The sequence below is a fragment of the Phascolarctos cinereus genome, unplaced genomic scaffold, assembly GCF_003287225.1.
Source record: "Phascolarctos cinereus isolate Bilbo 61053 unplaced genomic scaffold, phaCin_HiC Scaffold_726;HRSCAF=1367, whole genome shotgun sequence".
NCBI classification, from domain to species: domain Eukaryota; kingdom Metazoa; phylum Chordata; class Mammalia; order Diprotodontia; family Phascolarctidae; genus Phascolarctos; species Phascolarctos cinereus.
In genome coordinates, this window is record NW_027556098.1 from 205,349,986 (window position 1) to 205,370,769 (window position 20,784).

Here is a 20,784-nt window from a genome sequence, read left to right on the forward strand (position 1 = left end):
AAAGTGCAATTCACTATTCTATTTTTGTTAAACCTCTGCTAAATATTCTTAAGTGCTGTGGGTCTTATTCTTCTTCCTAACTGTTGTAACCTACTTTATGCAGGTCTCTGCTTTGCTCTCATGGTGACAGGATAACCTGGCAGGAGAGATTATCTTTATTCCCTGTAATTAAATTGACTTTTTCCCCCCAGAAGATACAACAATAGGAAGTGGGTGCTGAATTAAATAAATAGCATGATATCCAATAGATGTATACTTAAATCCCTTTCAAGAACAGATGGTACCCAGTATCTTTGTAAGTAATGTGAGAAGACAGTTAATGTTCTGAAACAGCTAGCTATAACTGATATGATACTAATGATAAAATAGTTCTTCAATGATAAAGCACATCTAAAACCAAAATAATACATTATTTGTATAATTTCAGTTCTCATAGACAACTTAAAATTTTTTATGCTTGATTCTTAAGATTTTACCATATGTTCTAAAAATGGTAAATACAATTTTATTTATTTTATATAACAAGTTGCTATTTTTCTACCAGTGAAAAATGACTATTTTTACTTACGATATTCTCCTCTATGTTATTTATTTAAAAGACATTATCTTTTTGTGTATGTTCTATGTACATGTATTAGATGCCTATTGTAAGTGAAACTTTTGTCCACATTAGTGAAAGTTTTATTTTTGTTTGTAGTAGAATTGTAGTATAGCACACATATATTACTAGCATAGGAATATGAATGTAGTAGGTGAGATTTTTATAGACACTCTTCTTTTGCTGATATGGGATATTTAAGCTTTTCCAGTTTTAGTTTTCAAATTAAGGCTAATTTTTCCTCCTGGTTCCTGTGGGATTGAAGGGAGCCAAAGTCTTTTTTAAGGTAACTCTGCATAGACGTTAGACATAAAAGTGGTTTTTAATTGGTCTCATACTTGGAGCACTTCCTATAAAATATAATCTTCTCTCAGTATGATTACTTACAATGATACTTGTTCTTATTGTCATATCATATCCAGGTTGTTTTAGATCATCCAAATATAAAGTCTTTTGGGGGCCAATGACTTTCTTTAAACAATGCTCATTTTCTCCTTTTAATTAGCCTTTTAAAAATCCCATCTTGCATTAGCTTATCAATTTAGATGAAGAGCTCTGAACCTAGGGTTCATGAATTTGTTTTAAAAAGTTTTTAAATAACTATTTCAAACTAATTGATTTTTTGGGCATTTTTATGCATTTTATTTTATGCATTTAAAATTCTGAGAAGGGGTCTATAAGCTTCACCAGACTGTTAAAGAGATACATGATACACAAAAAGGTTAAGAATTACTGTTTGGGTGATCTATAGAACCTATCAGCATCATTTGTAGGTTAGAGGGACTTTCTATAGAGTCTTATGAGTTTACTTCATCTCATGGAGTGTTGATTTGCTTGAATTTCTAGGAAGTCATTGAATATTCTGCCATTAGAAAAGCCGGCTGGTCCCTCTTTATATCCATCTCAACTTAAAAATCTAAATTTGCACTGAAAACTGTTCCTGGGTAACCCTTAAATCAATTGAAAACTTTAACTGGCATTTTCCCTAATTTGATAATATTCAGTGTCCTAATTTTATCCTGAAGATCATATAGTTAGACTGAGAAAATGAGACTTTTTCCCTTAAAATTATCAATATTATGTCTATAAAATTTGTGAAATGAAATCCTCTTCAAATTTAATAAGTGATCATGGCAGCTAGATAACACCCCTGTTAGACTGTTAATTCTAGTGGGCGGGGATTGCTTTGTGGAAACAATGAATGAAAAAGCATTAAGTACTTACTATGTGCCAGACACTGTGCTAAGCATGGGCAATACTAATAGAAAAGCAAGATGGCATCTGCTCTCCAGGAGTTCACATTCTTTTAGGAGAAGAGAACACGTTTAGGAGGTTTCAGCTGCAAGTCATATGGAAAGGTCCCATAGTCCCTAGGGTGCAGTGACTGGCAAAACAGATGGGAATGTACCTTTTCCAGTATTAGTTCCGCTGATAGTCATATCTGTTTCTGATGTGGAATCAAATTTGACAGTGGTGAAGACTTTGGTGTTGAGAACTTTTCCCCACCTGGTCTTCAGTAACTGTGGCTGCTGAGGAGGTGGGGACTACAGTAAAGAAGCATTTTACATGTTGCATCTGCACAGTGGTTGCTTCTCTTAGGCGGGGGTGGGCTGAGTTAAACAAGGTCCGTGGTCTGGAAGCACTTCTCTTCCCAGAGTTCTTGGGGTCAGGGCCCTGGTTCACCTGCATCAGGGTCTGAGGGGAGGTGGTGGCTGAAGCAGTGGTGGGTTTTACTTGGCACATACTGTCTCCTGTCTCTCCTTCAGCAGTGTGCTTTGCCAATTCAGCCTGGCAGGTTTGTCTGTTCTATAGCTAGCAGTTGGTCAACAGTTGGTGGGGATGACTGGGTCTTTCAATGCAGGGGTTGCTTCTCTGCATGATGAATTTGAGGGATGACCTGGAAGCAGGTCCAGTGATCTGGGTGCCACTGCCATCCCTGGGGCGTTTGGACTTACTCACTCATTGGTAGTAATTAGTCAGTGCTTGATCTTGGGGGTATCAGCAGTACCTGGCATAGTACCTGGCACATAATACACAATTAAAAGCTTGTTGATTTGATTGATTTATTAATGACATTAATCTTATTACATTGCTATAATAAGTAATAGGTAATTTTTTTTCATAATGACGTGATGCACAGTCTGAAAAATATTTGTTCTGAAGGAAGATTATGTTTGGGAATTATTTTTGGTCAGTTATTTAGAAAATAACTAAACACATTTATTCTAAGCTTGTAACTCTAAAATCATGTTTTGCCTATTCCCCTTTAAGGTGTTACACAGGCATCTGGCAAATGGGTCATTCACGTATGGCCATAACCTACTCTATGATTCCGTAGACATTACTTCTTCTGTAATATATTTTTAGGTATTTGGGGAGAACAGGGAAAGGGACTTAATTTGGAAGGTAGGCAAAGTCATTCAAGGGCAATTGCTTAGAACTTATCATTAGAATTGGCTGGGGTAGCACCAACTGAATTCTTTTCCTGTTTCATTTGGCCATTGAAGATGCTCTTGTTAGTATTTGGGAGGTTGCCTTAAAATAGCAGACAGACCATTATTGGGGCTCATTTTTTTAGTGACTTTGTAACTAACTAAAAGAATGGATGTTTAGTATGTTTGGAAATACATGGATAATAAATTCATGATCCCTACATTTTTCTTCCAGAGAACGAAGTTTCTATGGGGTTGGAAAAGTTGTAGAATCAAGGAGTGGTTTGGAGGAATTATACTGAAAACTTGTAGAACATTTCAGAAGGCCAAGTCTGAGCAGAAACTAGGAAGAACCTATTGTTCATTGTCTGGAAAATGAAGAAAAGATGAAATCCATAGATGCTGTAGAGACAGAGAATCACCTAGTTCACAGATTAAAACAAAAAGGAAAATGAAAAAAAAAACTACCACAAAATAATATACAAAGGGATTTTTGGCAGTAGCAGTTTGGAAAACTTATTTAGTTGAGAAAATGCTAGGATTTAAGTCAGGAAATCTGTGTTTCAGACCTGGCCCTACAATTAGCTTGATATGATCTTAGACCAGGTCACTTTTCTCTGCCTCAGTTTCCTTTTCTTTTAAATGGGAATAATAAAATGTGCCTTTCCTACCTCATCTTGGCATTTTGAGGAGCAAAAGAGGTAATATAGATGAAATTGCTTAAAGCATCAATGACTTTGTACAGTTGTATGATAATGTATAATTATTACTGTGTGACCCTAAGGCATAGTCTTGAATTAATTGGTAAAATTTGGCCAAATTTAGACCAATTTATTTGAAGAATTTTTTGTGTCATTTGTAATATCAATATATGGCACATATTTATGAAATAAAGGCAGATTATTTAAATAATTGATAAATGTTTTGAAATGGAGATATGTTTAATGTGCATAAACACTTTTTTCTTAAGCAGGGTGAGAAACTTTTCTGTCAAGGAACAAATGAACAAAAATATTTTATTTCATTTTTTCAAGAAGTATAAATAAAAAAAATTCATCAAACTTTCAAATTAGGAACAGGTGATAATGCATTCCATTTACTAAATTATAAAACTATATTCAATTATATGTCATATCTTGGCCAGTTAAGGGAGAATGAGATGGAGAGAGAAACAACAACAACAAAAAAAGAAAGGAAGGAAGGAAGGAAGGATGGATATAGAAGACAGAGAAGGAAAGCTAGACATGGAGAGACACCAGACCGCAACACAGAGCCACAGAAGTCTCAGATTACTCATCTATAATATTAGATAGTTAGAGGAATCTTTTCCATATTAATTTGATTTATAGAACATATCTGGGCTTGAAATATATTAATAAAACCCATAATTATTTATTTGGGGGAATATGTAGTTTAGGGAATATCATTAGTGATTGGAGTGGGTTTAGTTTAGGGAAATTAGACCTCTTTTCATATTCAAAACTGTAATATAATTTGTTTTACTATTTGCATATTTAATAATTTAGAGGAGGAAGTATTTCTAGCTTCAAGAACTTATTCAAGACAAACAGCTGTATCCATACAGCGTAAGAAAAACAAGACAAAGTGATTTCTCAAGATCCTTCCAGCTTTAACAGTCTGGGTATAAACCATAATCAATTCAGTGAAGTATTCAGTTAAATTGATTGAGTAGAAGATGGTGGCATGGAGGCAATGAACTCTCCAAACATCCCCCTCCAAACAACTTTAAAATAATGCCTAAAATTGAATTCTGGAGCATCAGAGGCAACAAAAGGTTGGGGTGAAACAATTTTCCAGCCCAAGATAACTTAGGAGGTCTGCAGGAAAGGTCTGTCACACCATAGTGGTAACCAAGCCCAAAGTGCAGCACAATCTGCACCTTGGCAACACTAGCAGCAGGCCTTGGAGGCAGCTGCAACATTGGCAGCAGCAGTTTGGGGGCTCTCAGCCCACAGACAGAAAGGTCAGACAACTGGTGAAAAAGAGATTTCAGGGAACCCTTTGCGGGCCCTGGGTTTTGGATCCTGTTTCATTGTCCATATGCAGTTCTGGGTCACAGTTTCAGTGCAAAAAGGAGCATTAGTACTTGCAGCCATAGAGGTGCAGGGGCCTTGGGCACATTTCCAAGCCAGAAAGGAGCATTAATGATTGAGGCTGTAGGACGGCAGGGGACCTGGTCACAGTTCCAGGGCCAAAAGGAGCACTAGCATTTGTGGCTACAGGGGAACAAGGTACCTTCCTGTGTAAAGACCTGAGCACAGGCTACGAGAGCAACGACTACATCTCTCTTTAGATCCTACCACCTTGGAAGCACCAAAAACTTAGAGACCCACACAACTAGCTCTGAAAAGAGAAGCATGAAAAACCTAAAGCTTGGGACAATTTCCCCTCCACCCTGAGAGAAGACCCTAACTGTAATATAGACAAAGAAGGAATTCTACTAAATTCATTTTATGACACAAATATGGTGCTGAAAACAGAGAAAGAAAACTACATATCAATTTCTATAATGAACATTAATGCACAATTTTTTAAATAAAATGCAAGGAGATTACAGCAATATATCACAAAGATTATATGCTTTGATCAGGTAGATTTATATGAGGAAGGCAGGGCTGGTTCAATATTAGGAAAACTGTCAGCATAATTGATCATATCAATAACAGAACTAACAAAAATCATGTGGTTATCTCAATAAATACAGTAAAAGCCTTTGACAGAATACAATAATCACTCCTATTAAAAATATTGGAAAGCATAGGAATAAAAGGAACTTTCCTTAAAATGATAAGTAGTATCTATCTAAAACTACCAGTAAGCATTATTTGTAATGGGGATAATAGTCTAGAAACCTTCCCAATAAGATCAGGGTGAAGCAAGGATGCCCGTTATCACCACTATTATTAAATATCATACTAGAAATGCTAACTATAGCATTAAGATAAGAAAAAGAAATTAGTGGAATTAGAATAGGCAATGAGGAAACAAAACTATCGCTGTTTACAGAAAATGTGATACCCTTAGAGAATCCTAGAGAATTAACTAAAAAATAATTGAAATAATTAACAACTTCAGCCAAGTTGCAGGATATAAAATAAACCGACACAAACCATTAGCATTTCTATATAGTATCAACAAAGCCCAGAATCGAGGGAGAAATTCCATTTAAAGTAACTATAGACAGTATGTAAAATACTTGAGAGTCTGCCTACCAAGACAAATGCAGAACTATATGAACACAATTAGAAAACACTTCATACAAATAAAGTCAGATATAAACAATTGGAGAAATATTAATTTCTTGTGCATAGGCCAAGGCAATATAGTAAAAATTCTACCAAAATTAAATTACTTATTCAGTGCTATACTAGTCTTTACTTCCAAAACATCCATTTTATAGAGCTAGGAAAAATAATTCATATGGAAGAACAAAAGGTCAAGAAAATTAATGAAAGGAGATTAATTGAAATTATTAATGAAAAATTAGGAGATTAGTGAAAAAAAAGTGTGAAGGAAGCTAGTTTAGCAGTACCAGATCTAAACTGTACTACAAAGTAGTAATCATCAAAACAATCTGGTGCAGTGGAAGAAATAAAATGCTGGATCAGTACAATAGATTAGGTATATGATACACAGTTGTAAATGACCATAGCAACCTAATGTTTGATAAATGCAAAGATCCCAGCTTTGGGGGCAAGAACTCAGTATTTGGCAGTTTCTGGGAAAATTGGAAAGCAGTTCGGCAGAAACAAGTTCTAGACCAACTTGTCACACCATATACCAAGATAAGGCCAAAATGGGTACATGATTTAGGCTTAAAATGTGATATCATAAAGCAAATTAGGGGAGCATGAACAATTTTACCTCTCAGATATATGGAAAAGGGAAGAATTTATGACCAAAGAAGAGATAGAGAGAATTACAGGATATAAATTGTATATTTTTCACAAACAAAATCAGTGAAGCCAAGAACAGAAGGAAAGTAGGAAACTGGGAAAAATTTTTACAGCTGATTTCTCTGTTAAAGACTTCATATTTCAAATATAGAGAGAAGTGAGTAAAATTTGTAAGAATATGAGTCATTCCTCAATTGACAAATGGTCAAAGAATGTGAAGGACAGTTTTCAGAAGAAGAAATCAAAACTGTCTACATTCTTGTGAATAAATGCTCTAAATCGCTGTTGATTACAGAAATGCAAATTAAACATCTCTTAAATACCACCTTACATCTATCAGGTTAGCTAATATGAGAAAGATTGGAGGGGATATTAAAAAATTGAGGCAGTAATACAATGTTGGGGAGTTGTGAATTTGTCCAACCCTTTTGGAGAGCAATTTGGAAATTCACCCAAAGGGTTATAAAACTGTACATAGCTTTTGACTCAGCAATACCTCTACTAGATCTGTGTCTCAAAGAGATGAAAAACAAAAAGAAAAGGACCTATCTGTACAAACATATTTATAGCAGCAATTTGTGTGGTAGCAAAAAAATTGAAATTAAGGGGATGCCCATCAACTGGGAAATGGCTGAACAAGTTGTGATACACGATTGTGGTGACATACTATTGTGCTATGAGAAATAATGAGCAGGATGGTTTCAGAAAAACCTGGGAACACTTATATGAACTGATGCAAAATGAAGCAAGCCGAACTAGAAGAACATTGTACATAGTAACAGCAATATTTTCCTGTGATCACCTGTGAATGACTTAGCTATTCTGATGAATACAATTATCTAAGACAATTCCAAAGGATTTATGATGAAAAAATGCTATCCACCTCCAGAGAAATAATTGATGGAGTTTGAATGCAGATCAGTGTACAGTTATCCCTTCCACATCATGACTTTCCCCACTGCGGTTTTAATATATTATGGGTTGGGTTGGCATAAGAAATTAAATGGGAATTTTTGACAGTTTTATGGAAGCTGCAGTCAATATGTAAAGGCCAAGAGATGACACAGAAAAAGTTTAGAAACTCAGAAATGCAGGATTGTTATTTTAAAAAGGCATTCCAGTAGGCTAAGTTCTTATATGATTTGCTAAAGGAAAATGAAGGTGAAGGGTCTACACTTATGGATTTTACACAGATTTTCCAGATCACAGGGGTACCATGCCATTTACTCCTGCAATGTGGAAGGGATAACTATATACTTTTTAAAAAAACCTTCTTTTTTTTTGATCTGTGTTTTCTTTTGAAATATGGTTAAAATGGAAATATGTTTTGCATGACTTCCCATGTATAATCTATATCACATTGTTTTCCTTTTCATGGAGGGGGAGAGAGGGAAGTAGAGAGAAAATTTGGAACTCAAAAAATAAAAAATGAATGTTAAATTTTTTACATATGTTTGAGAAATATTTAATGATCTGAATAAAAATATTTTGGGGAGAAATAGAGTAACCTTGCATCAAATATACACATATATATGTATATTTGCATCAAGTAAAAAAACTTATGGTACATGTAGTGGATATGCACACGTCTGTTACATGTACCAATACTTAAAAATTATATATATGTGTACATATATTTATATACATATATATGCATATGTACGTACATATGTATGTGGAGAGAGAGAGAGATAGAAAGAAACAGAGAGAGAGAGACAGAGACAGAGACCTGGTCATATCAGCCATTAAGGAAACTCATTTATGTGGCACACTGAGGATGGATTGGAGTTGGGAGAGAATTGATGAGGGGCCTGAATGAGTGGTGTCTATGTGAGTAGAGGGAAGGGGTCAGAGAGAAGAGATGTTATCATTGTGGATATGACAAGATTTGGTGACTGATTGTCTATGTTGTGTGACAGAGAGTGAGGAATTGAGGACAATGCCAAGGTTATGGACCTGGTGCCAGAGAAGAGACTTATCTAGAAAGAGAAAGTGGTCAGCAGTGTGAAGTACTGAAAAAATATCCGGGAGGAAGATTTGGAAATGTTTTCAAAAATCAGATTTGGCAATTAAGAAATGATTCATAATAATAATTAGGCAAATTTCCCAAATGACAAAATGACAAAAAGGAAAATGACAAATGCTGTTTCCTTTGCATTATCTCAGAATATATAGCATAACCAACACTTTAAAAATATGCAGGATTATAAATTGACTAAGATCACTAGCCATTGCACATTATGTACCTGTTTCCCTACCATTAATCAATAAGCATTAATTAAAACTTACTATGTGCCAGACACCATGCTAGGCAATGGGAATAAAAGCTTCCGGAATGGACAGATTAGTTTTTAATTGAAAATTTTGTTTTCTTTTCTAGGTAATTCCAAATGTGGCTTCTTGAGTAAAGAGGAATTTATTGAGCTCAAAGACTTATTCTCTGTGAAATTGAAATGGCGTCGATCGGCCAAACAGCAGAAAGGTGGTACTTTGTTAGGTATCACGCTTTTTGTATGTATGAAAAAGGAACAAAATAAACTAAAGGATTATACTCTTACTCTTAATAACTTAAGTGAAGACCACTGTTTCTTATGGGTTAGAGATCTGAAGAAAATTTTAACTAGTAAGTACTTTATTGTAGAAATATGTTATTAGAATATTAGTCAAGCCCAAGTGAGCATTCTTTTCTGTTCAACTCATGATTGTCCACTCCAATGTAAAAGAGCCCATGGAAAGGTATCTGGAAAGGAGCATTGAGAACAAAACAAGGATGTCAAATTTAAAAAAAAAAGAGTTATTTCAGTGAGATTCAAGAAGTTAGAGGACTGTTGCTCGGGCAGGTAGAAAATCATAACTGACAGAGAGAAGAGGGAGTTGCACAATTCTTTCTTTTCTTTTTCTTTCTTTTTTCCTGTTTTCTCTGCCAAACAAAGATGGCCTTGCTCAGAAAGTGATAGAATGAAAATGGGTAATGGAGTTGCTAAGCAAGATAAGTCAAGAGATTTAAGAGTACCTAATTGAAATTAATCTGTTTAAATCCCAATTGAGCAACATCCTCTGGTACCGGAAAAAAGAAAAGGGAGGAGATGTGCTTAGTTACTATGTCATTTTAGTGATACTTGAAAGATTGTTAAAAATGGGGAAATTGCAGGACTGGAAAAATATCATTTTGATTTTTTTTTTAAAGAGAGTCTCCAATCTATAGGCATAACTTGGATTCTAGGATGACTCATTAAAAATATAGTATATATCCAGAAAAGGTAGTATTGATCACAGAGGGTCAACATGGGTTTCTTGAGAACAGATCATGCCAGACTAGCTGTTTTTCATCTTTTTTTTTTTCCAGGGCTACTAAACTGTTAAATTGGAAGGAGGCTGTAGAAAAAAACTCACCTAAATTTTAACAAATAATTTGAGAAAGTATCTCATGCTATTCTGTTGAAAAAGATGAAGAGGTAGGCTAGATTACAATAGAATAAGATCAATTTAGAGCAAGTTGAATGGCTCAGACTAGCTGTTACTGATTCAGTGTCATTTTTGCAGGAGTGCCCTAGAGATCTATGGTTGGCCCTGTGCTATTTCACATTTTTATCAGTGATTGATAAAGACATAGCTGGCATGCTCATTAAATCTGAAGATGATCCTAAGGTGGGGATCAATAGCAAGCACAGGGGATGACAGACTTGATAGGCTACATTGGGCTAAATTTAATGAGATGATATGCAAGAGAGGCAAGGATAAAGTTTTACATTTGAATTTAAAATAAACTTCCCAAATACAAGTTAGGAGAAGGATGGCTGGAGAGCAGTTTGTCTGTAAAAGATCTAAGAGTTTTAGTGGATTGCAAGGTCAGTATTCATGTGTTATGGGAGCTAAAAAGGCAAATGTTATCTTGGACTGAAATATAGTTTGTAGGATCAAGGAAGCCCTACTGTTCTCCATCTTGGTCAGGTCGCAGCTGGCATGTATGCTTTGCTCTAAGCAGTATTGTTTAAGAAGGACTTTGATAAACTGGAGAATATCTAGAAGGCAAGAACTAGGACAGTGAAGGCTCTTTTATTCATGACACATGCAGATAAGCTGAAGGAGCTGAGAATGGATAAGGGGGGAGAGACATGCTATGTGTATTCTAGTATTTAAAAGGCTGGCATGTGGAAGAAGAGTTAGACTTGTTTTTCGTTTGGCCCCAGAAAGCAGAACCAAGATCATTAGGGAAGAAATTGAAAAGATGAATATTTAGGCTCTTCTTCAGGAAAAATTCTAACAATTAGCGGTATCCAAAAGTAAAATGGGCTGCCTCAGAAAGTTGTGAGTCTTCAGTCAGAAAGTAGATGACCACTGGTCAGAAATGCTATAGTGGAGAGTGGGTTGGTGTACTTGGAGGCTGAAGTGCCTTCCAACTTTTAACATTTTGTGATTCTCTGATATTATTTGAATCATGTTTACTAGATCAAGCCAATATTAAAAGAAATTATTCCTTGGAGTTACCAGGTAGCCAGCATGAGTGCTAGGTAATCGTATGAGAAATTCCTAATATTAATTATTTTCTGAGCATAAATCATAAAAATGATAATCCAGGTGCTTATCATTGAGAGTAGGTTGTGGCCCCAAATTGATCAAACAAAGATGAAAAGGATCCATATATATACAAAAAAAGTATGTTTAACAGTGCTTTTATGGGAGCAAAGACTTGGAAACTAAGGGGTTGCTATCAGAGAATAGCTCAACAAATTATGGTATGTGAATATAATAGAATGTTATTAAAGACACTAAAAAGAAAAAGTGAGGTGGATTCAGAGAAAACTATGAAGAATTATGTGAATTCATGCAGAATTAAATGAGTAGAACCAATAAAACAATTTGTAAATAATTATAACATAAATAAAAACAACTTTGAAAGACTTAAGGACTAATTATTGTGACCAACCTCATTTCCAGAGGACTAGTGTAGAAGCATGGTACCCATCATCTGACAGAGAGGTCAGGAACTTGAGGTACAGATTGAGGTGAATTTTTAGGACAGAGCTAATGCATCAATTTGTTTTCCATGGCTATCTTTATGTTGCAAGGTTTTATAACTTTTTATTATTATTGTGTAGAAAGGAGGCCTATTAATGTTTCTTCCCTTCCTGAAAAAAAAAAGGGCCATTGTAGTGTTTCTTTATCAATGTATAGAAGAGAACAAGGCTTAGGAGATACAGAAAAATAAGACAGCTTTGAGAGTAACCTGTTGAATTTTTTTAAATGCAAGCTCTGCATGAAGAGATTTGTGGATTTATAAACAAACCTCTTCAGTTCATCTGTGTATACGGAAATGCTCATGTCTGCTGATATTTGTCTAGGGCTGCCTAACAAAACTATTTAAAAAATAAAAATGAAGAGAGTAGACTATGACTGCCCATTTTAAAAATGCCTATTCCTTGAGAAATGTAATGTTTATTGATACAGAAAATAATTATTTCATTGACATATGCTGTCAAAATAACTGAATTTCATGAAATTTCCAAATAAAAATCTTTAGTAGTTTTAAGTGTTTAAGCAATAGAAATTACTACTGTATAGTGTGACCATCTAAAAAGGTAATTTAATTAACTGAAAACTAAATCAAGACTATTTTTCATCTCTGGATTTGGGGATTGATTTTTCATAGAACCACAAATCTCTCTTGCTTTCATTTAAGCTTATTTCTTCTTGTTAGCTTGTAGCAGACACGGAGAAAAATTGATGTGCATCCTTCTCATAAAAATCTTTTCATATGCTTTGATGACAATAATCAAACAACTCTGTACACTGTTCTTCTTTGGGCTAAATAACCACAGTTATTCTAACTTCAATTTCTGAGATGTTTCCCAACCATTTAATGGTCTTTGTAATTCTTTTATGAATCCTTTGTAGTTTTGTTTTAATTGTCTTATGACAAGCTCTGGTTTAAATGATATAAAAGGATCTAATGAGTATAGTGTATAGCAGAAGTGTTATTCTCTAGCCCTTTAAATACTGTGACCTTCTATTGCTGGAAGATGGGGTTAAAAATTTCAGGGTAAGTCATGTAGAGCTTTGAAATTCTTTTTGGGCATCATACTTGAACCTCAAGTAGCCACTATCAGTTAAACTAGTGCCTAATTAGTCTAGCACAGGTGTGAAGATTGGGCTTATTTTTGTTGTTATTCAGTCGCTCCAGTCCTGAATGATTCTTCATGACCCCATTTAGGATTTTCTTGGCAAAGATTCTGGAGTGGTTTGCTATTTCCTTTTCCAGCTTATTTTACAGATGAGAAACTGAGGCAAACAGGGTTAAGTGATTTCCCCAGGGTCACACAGCTAGTTAAGTGTCTGAAGCCAGATTTGAATCAGGTTTTCCTGACTCTAGGCCTGGCACTTTACCTACTGGACCACCTAGCTCCCCAAGATTTATGACTAAAAGGATTGATAGAGATTCTACTTAATACATTCAGTCGTATTTTTATTTTTATGTATTTCAAAAGACAACAGCATTTTCATTCAAAATGTGCTTATTAAATGTCATTGACTAGTACCTAGTACCAAGTACTACGGATACTAAAATAAAACAGTATTTACTCTTATAGTGCTTACATTCCGTTGTGAGGAAATAATATAAAAACAGATAAATAAATGCAAAAGTATATAAAGTCAAGTAATTTCTGAAAGGAGGGGAAGGCACCAGCAAGTGGGCATGTGGTGGGATCAAGGATAGTCCATGAGTAGAGGTGATGCTTGGGCTTCCCCTTGAAGAAAAGAAAGATTCCACTTGCCAGGAGGGAAGTGTGCAGTGCATAGATGGCGGATAGCTTGTCCATGCAAAGGCAAGGAGGCAGGAGATAGAAATGTCATGAAAGGGTTACAGCAAGCTGCCCAGTTTGACCAGAACACAGAATACATAAAGGAGAAAAATGTGTTTTTTCTACCTACATGTCTTACCCACGTCTCTACATAATAAAAGGATTACCACAGAACTTCTCCTCTCCATCTCCAAACCCAAGTCAGTGAAGATTATACAGAATCCCAAAGGGATAAAACTTAAAGTTCCTGTGAAAGAAAAAAAAGTCTCAGAGGTAAGAAATCCCTTGAAGGATGAAAAGTGAAAGTGAAAATCTTAGGCTCATGATAAAAGCTTCATTGAAATAAAAAAGCCTTAGCAAAAGATCCTCAGAGGGATAAAAAGTGAAAGGGTAATGTAAAGTGAAAAACTTTTGAGCTTAGGGGGGAAAAAAATCAAATAACTTCATCATGAAAGGGGAAAAATACCTTGATGTGAAGAAAAGCAGCCTCAGCCCAGGCCACTTGTTGCTTTGGGCCTTAGCTGGTTGTGGAAGAAAAGGATCTCAACATAGTAAGGTAAATAAAAAGTCATTCCTCAGCCCTCCTTCTCAAGGAAAAGCCTTCAGCCAGGTCTGCTTCAATGGAGGGAATGAAGGAGGCAACCAAAGAAATAACAGAGGGTTAATGTAAAAGTTTTGCTCTCCTCTCTAGCCTTTTGCTAAGGAAAGGGCTTCAACTAAGGCTGATCACAAAAGGAAGAGGAATCCTTGGCAGCCCTGATAAAGAAAAGGCACAGGTCCAAAAAAGCTAACTAAGCCTGATCCCCAAGGAAGGAAGAAGTCTAACCAAAGGAAAGACCTTCAGGCAAAGAAAAGATCTTCAACTTGATCTGATTCCCAGAATAGGGAAGCACCAGGACTCAACCCTAGGTGCCTCAACAACAAAAATAAACAAACAAATACACAAACAAACAGCAAAAGCCTTTGATGCCAAGAATGACTAAAGCCAGAAGAGAACAAGTAAAAAATATCTATAGTTGGGATTTCAAGGAAAAAAACCCCACAAATAGAAGGAACAAATAGAAGTCCTTGAAGACATGGTTTAAGAGCTTACAGAAAGAGATAACAAAGAAATGAGAGCAATGGAGGAGAGGTTTGAAAAAAGAGTCAACAACTTGGGCAGAGCCAAGATGATGGAGTAATAGGAAGCAGGACAAACAGATCTAGAAAATATGAGACCCAATCCTGAAGGGGAAATTGAGAAAAAAAGTACAGTGAATCATTTGTCCAGGCCAGGCTCACATAAAGAGAGTCAGAGAGAGTAGTCTGTGGACACTAGGAATGTGGTCTGAGCAGGAGCATGCCGTGTGTGGAGCACTCCAGCACCCCAGGAAGAGGCAGTGGCATTGAAGGCAAATTGTAACAATGTATGTCAGCTGGCTCCTTTGGCAGCTGCTGCTTCAGGTCCCAGAACCAGGGTGGACTGCGAAGTGATCTGTATCCCAGGGCAGTATTCCTCTATAGGGAGGCCCTCAGAACTATAACAGGAATGGAGTCAATTCACAATCAAACAGAAGCACAATGGCTTGGACTCTGGAAGCAGTCAGATCTCAGTTCCAGTTTCCATAGCAGTCTGAAGCCTATAGAGGAATGCTCAGGGTAGGAATTTCAGACCAAAAGGGAATCAGCAATCCTGTCACTCTGAACCAACACAACTTCCCCGCTGGCTGATAGGAACTGAAACCTGCAGCAGTCTACTAATGTGCAGACTGAAACACAGGTCAGGACTTGTAGAGTTCAAACCAGAGATTCAGTGATCAGACTTTTAACTGGATCAGACAACTTGACAGAACTGAAAACTTACAGATCCCATCCCGGAGGTATTGGAATAACCCAATATTCAAGAAAGCAGCAAATGAATACCCCTAGGAAGCAGTAACAAAACAGCTCCTCCCTTTCCTGCCCTAACTCCCACCCCCAGAAGTGTGTGGAGCTAAACCATCAACTCTGAGATTAAGAAGTGGACTAGAAGACTGAGCAAATTAACAAACAAAAAACAATTCCACCATAAAGAGCTATTAGTATGGCAGATAATAAACACAAGGCACAAAAGCAGAAGAGACAGACTCTAAAATACCTGTAAGCAAAGCCTCAGAGAAAAACATAGCTTGGCCACAAATTCAACTAGAATTCCTGGAAGAAATGAAGCAAGAGTTTTTAAGAAGAGTATTAAAATGTTTTCATATGGACTTCTGCTTCCGGGAGCCAAGATGGTGGAGTGAAAAGGTAGTCGCTCTCACTCTCCCCTATCAACCTCTGAAAATCCAGAAAATATTACCCCAGAAAAACAACGCTGGATCACCTGAACTAGAAGAAAGACGAGGAGCAGCAGTGCAGGAGCCCAGCAAACGGGTCTCCCAGTGCCTCAGAAAAAATAAGGGAGGCAGAACTACAAGGGGCCCCAGGTGGACAAGTACCCTGCAGCATTCATCTGAAAGGAGGTGAAGAAAACAACCTAAAGGCTTCCTAAAGCCCTGGCCTTGCTGATACCAACCCAATACCAGGCAAGCTGTAGGAGCCCTGAAGCCTCCAATTGTGAAGAAATCCTGAAGCCCAGGTGGTAGAGCAGGCAAACACCAACACTTGGACCTCCAAAAGCCTCAGTGAGGGCAGGGGGAACCAGTGGAAACCAGCTCAGAAAACCACCGGGAGCCTTGGCACTCCACCGCAAAAGAATCTCCCAGTGCATTAGCAGAAACGAGGGAGACAACACTGCAAGGGGCCCCATGCAGATAAACATCCTGCAGCACCCATCTAAAAGGAGCAGAAGAAAGCTAAAGGAAAGGAAAAGCAGGCAACCTAGAATGGCCTGAAAGTTCCAGCCTTGCTGATTCCAGCCCAACACAAGGTAAGCTGCCAGAAACCTACAGCCTCCAATTCCCAGCATAACACCCCCCCCAGTACGCAAAGCCAGTGACCAAGACCTAGGCTCCCAACACAAGAAGCTTGGGTCAGTACCCTCTGTTCCCCAGCAGGAGAGCTCAATCTCTTTAAAGGCCAGGGAATAAAGAAACACCATGAGTAAAAAGAAACGTACCATAGATTCATATTATGAGAAGAGTGAAGATCAAGACAGAAATTCTGAAGAGGACAACATTGTCAACAAACCCACATCTGCAACAACAAAAGGGAATATGAACTGGTCTGAAGCCCAAAAAGCCTTCTTAGAAGAGCTCAAGAAGGATTTTAATAGTCAAATGAGAGAGGTAAAAGAGTCCTTCAAAAATACAATTGGCCAATTGGAAAAAAAATACACTGAAGAAAACAAGTCCCTAAAAAACACAATTGGCCAATTGAAGAAGGAAGGACAAAAACTAACAGAAGAGTATACTGAAAAAACAAGTCCCTAAAAACACAATTGGCCAGTTGAAGAAGGAAGTACAAAAACTAACAGAAGAAAACAATCTGTTAAAAACTAGAATTGGACAAATGGAAACTAATGTCTCTATGAGACAGCAAGAATCAGTCAAACAGAAACAAAAAAATGAAAAAAGATGAAAATGTAAAATACCTCATCAGTAAAACAACCGACCTGGAAAATCGACTCAGGAGAGACAATTTAAAAATTATTGGACTACCTGAAAATCATGATGAAAAAAAGAGCCTGGACAGTATCTTTCAGGAAATCATAAAGGAAAACTGCCCGAAGTCCTAGAACCAGAAGGGAAAATAACCATAGAAAGAATCCACCGATCACCACCTGAAAGAGATCCCAAATTGACAATGCCAAGAATATAATAGCAAAATTCCAAAATTACCAGATGAAAGAGAAGGTGCTGCAAGCAGCCAGAAAGAAAGAATTTAAATATCATGGAACCACAGTCAGGATTACACAGGACCTTGCAGCTTCTACATTAAAAGACCACAGGGCATGGAACATGATATTCCATAAGGCAAAGGAGCTTGGAATGCAGCCAAGGATCAATTACCCAGCAAAAATGAGCATCATTTTTCAAGGGAGGAGGTGGATATTCAACGAAATAGGAGACTTCCAAACTTTCCTGATAAAAAGACCAGAGCTCAACAAAAAATTTGATCTTCAAGTACAGGACTCAAGAAGGACTTAAAAAGGTAAATGGGACAGAAGGATACAATATGTTGTTAATGGGGGGGCTGTTTAAACCCCTACAAGGGAATATGAGACTTGCAACCCTTGAGAACTGTATTGTTATTACACCTTGTTAAAGGAGTATACATAAAGAGGGTGGATATTAGTTGACTTTGATGTAATGATAAAAAAAATCTAATCAAGTGGGTTAAATGGATCCAAATAAGTGGATCAATCTGATCTTAGAAAATGTACTGAGAAAGGAGGAGGCAGACAAGGGTAAATTACATTACAGGAAAAGACACAAAATCCTATTACAGAGGGAAAGAAGGGAGGGGGCATTGTTTGAACCTTACTCTCATCAGATTTGGCTCAAGAAGGGCATAATAATCAGTTAGGTATAGAAATCTAACTTGCCCTATAGGCAGTAGGAGGGAAAAGGGGAAAGAAAAGGGAGGGGGGAAAGAAGGGAGGGAAGAGCAGTAAGACTAAAGGGGAAGAAAAGGGAAAGGGATAATAAAAGGGGGAGGGACTGAAGGAGGTGTGGTCAAAAGCAAAACACTAGTGAAGGGGAGAAAGGAAAAAGGAGAAAGAAAAGCATAAATGGGGGGAAAAGGATGGAGAAAAAGACACAGATAGTAATCATAACTGTGAATGTGAATGGGATGAACTCTCCCATAAAAGGAAACGGATTGCAGAATGGATTAAAAACCATAATCCTACAATATGTTGTTTACAGGAAACACATTTGAAAAAGAGTGACACATACAGGGTAAAGGTAAAAGGCTGGAGCAGAATATATTATGCGTCAGCTGAAGTAAAAAAGCAGGGGTAGCAATCCTGATCTCAGACAAAGCAAAAGCAAAAATAGATCTAATCAAAAGAGATAAGGAAGGAAACTACATCCTGCTAAAAGGCACCATAGACAATGAAGTAATATCATTACTAAATATATGCACCAAATGGTATAGCATCCAAATTCTTACAGGAGAAGTTCAGGGAGTTACAGGAAGAAATAGACAGCAAAACTATACTAGTGGGGGACCTGAACCTCCCCTCTCGCACTAGATAAGTCTAACCACAAAATAAACAAGAAAGAAGTTAAGGAGGTGAATAGAACATTAGAAAAGTTAGGTATGATAGACCTCTGGAGAAAACTGAATGGGGATAGAAAGGAATATACTTTTTTCTCGCAGTACATGGCACATACACAAAAATTGACCATGTACTAGGGCATAAAAACCTCACAATCCAATGCAGAAAGGCAGAAATATTAAATGCATCCTTTTCAGATCATGATGCAATAAAAATTATATGTAATAAAGGGCCATGGAAAGATAGACTAAAAAATAATTGGAAACTAAATAATCTAATCCTAAAAAATGATTGGGTCAAACAACAAATCATAGAAACAATCAATAATTTCATTCAAGAGAATGACAATAATGAGACAACATACCAAAACCTATGGGATGCAGCAAAGCAGTTCTTAGGGGAAGTTTTATATCTCTAAATGCTTACATAAATAAAATAGAAAAAGAGGAGATTAATGAATTGGGCATACAACTAAAAAAACTAGAAAAAGAACAAATTAAAAATCCTCAACTAAACACCAAATTAGAAATATTGAAAACCAAAGGAAAAATTAATAAAATTGAAATTAAGAAAACTATTGAACTAATAAATAAAACTAAGAGCTGGTTTTATGAAAAAACAATAAAATAGATAAGCCTTTGGTTAATTTAATTAAAAAAAGAAAGAAGAAAACCAAATTACTAGTATCAAGAATGAAAAGGGAAGCTACCACCAAGGAAGAGGAAATTAAAACAATAATTAGGAATTATTTTGCCCAACTATATGCCAACAAATTTGACAATCTTAGTGAAATGGATACATATTTACAAAAATATAAATTGCCCAGATTAACCAAGAGGAAGTAAAATACTTAAATAACCCCATCTCAGAAAAAGAAATTGAACAAGCCATTGATGAACTCCCTAGGAAAAAATCTCCAGGGCCAGATGGATTTACATGCAATTCTATCAAACATTTAAAGAACAATTAATTCCAATACTATATAGACTATTTGGGAAAATAGGTGAAGAAGGAGTCTTACCAAATTCTTTTTATGATACAAATATGGTGTTGATACCTAAACCAGGAAGAGTCAAAATAGAGAAAGAAAATTATAGACCAATTTCTCTAATGAATATAGATGCAAAAATTTTAAACAAAATACTAGCAAGTAGATTGCAGCAACTTATCACAAGAATAATACACTATGACCAGGTAGGATTTATACCAGGAATGCAGGGTTGGTTCAATATTAGGAAAACTATCAGCATCATTGAGCATATCAACACAAAACCAACAGAAACCACATGATCATCTCAATAGATGCAGAAAAAGCTTTTGATAAAATACAACACCCATTCCTATTAAAAACACTAGAAAGCATAGGTATAAATGGAGTCTTCCTTAAAATAATAAATAGCATTATCTAAAACCTTCAGCAAGCATTATATGTAATGGGGACAGGCTAGAAGCATTTCCAATAAGATCGGGGTGAAACAAGGATGTCCATTATCACCACTGTTATTCAATATTGTACTGGAAACCTTAGCTTTAGCAATAAGAGAAGAAAAAGAAATTGAAGGTATTAGAATAGGCAAAGAAGAAACAAAGCTATCACTCTTTGCAGATGACATGATGATATACTTAGAGAATCCTAGAGAATCAAGTAAAAAACTACTTGAAATAATAAACAACTTTAGCAAAGTTGCAGGCTATAAAATAAACCCACATAAATCATCAGCATTTCTATATATTACCAACAAAGCCCAACAGCAAGAGATAGAAAGAGAAATCCCATTTAAACTTACTGTAGACATTATAAAATATTTAGGAGTCTACCTCCTGAAACAAACCCAGGAACTCTATGAACACAATT

The 20,784-nt window shown here is 36.3% G+C and overlaps 1 protein-coding gene across 1 annotated transcript in view; it reads left to right on the forward strand.

Moving 5' to 3' along the window:
* Positions 1 to 20,784, forward strand: part of CERKL (CERK like autophagy regulator) — a 190,246-nt gene that overhangs the window by 63,732 nt on the left and 105,730 nt on the right. Inside the window, exon 2 of the mRNA XM_021006410.2 lies at positions 9,328 to 9,570. Within this exon, the coding sequence (XP_020862069.1) occupies positions 9,328 to 9,570 (243 nt within the window). The remainder of the gene's footprint in view (positions 1 to 9,327; positions 9,571 to 20,784) is intronic.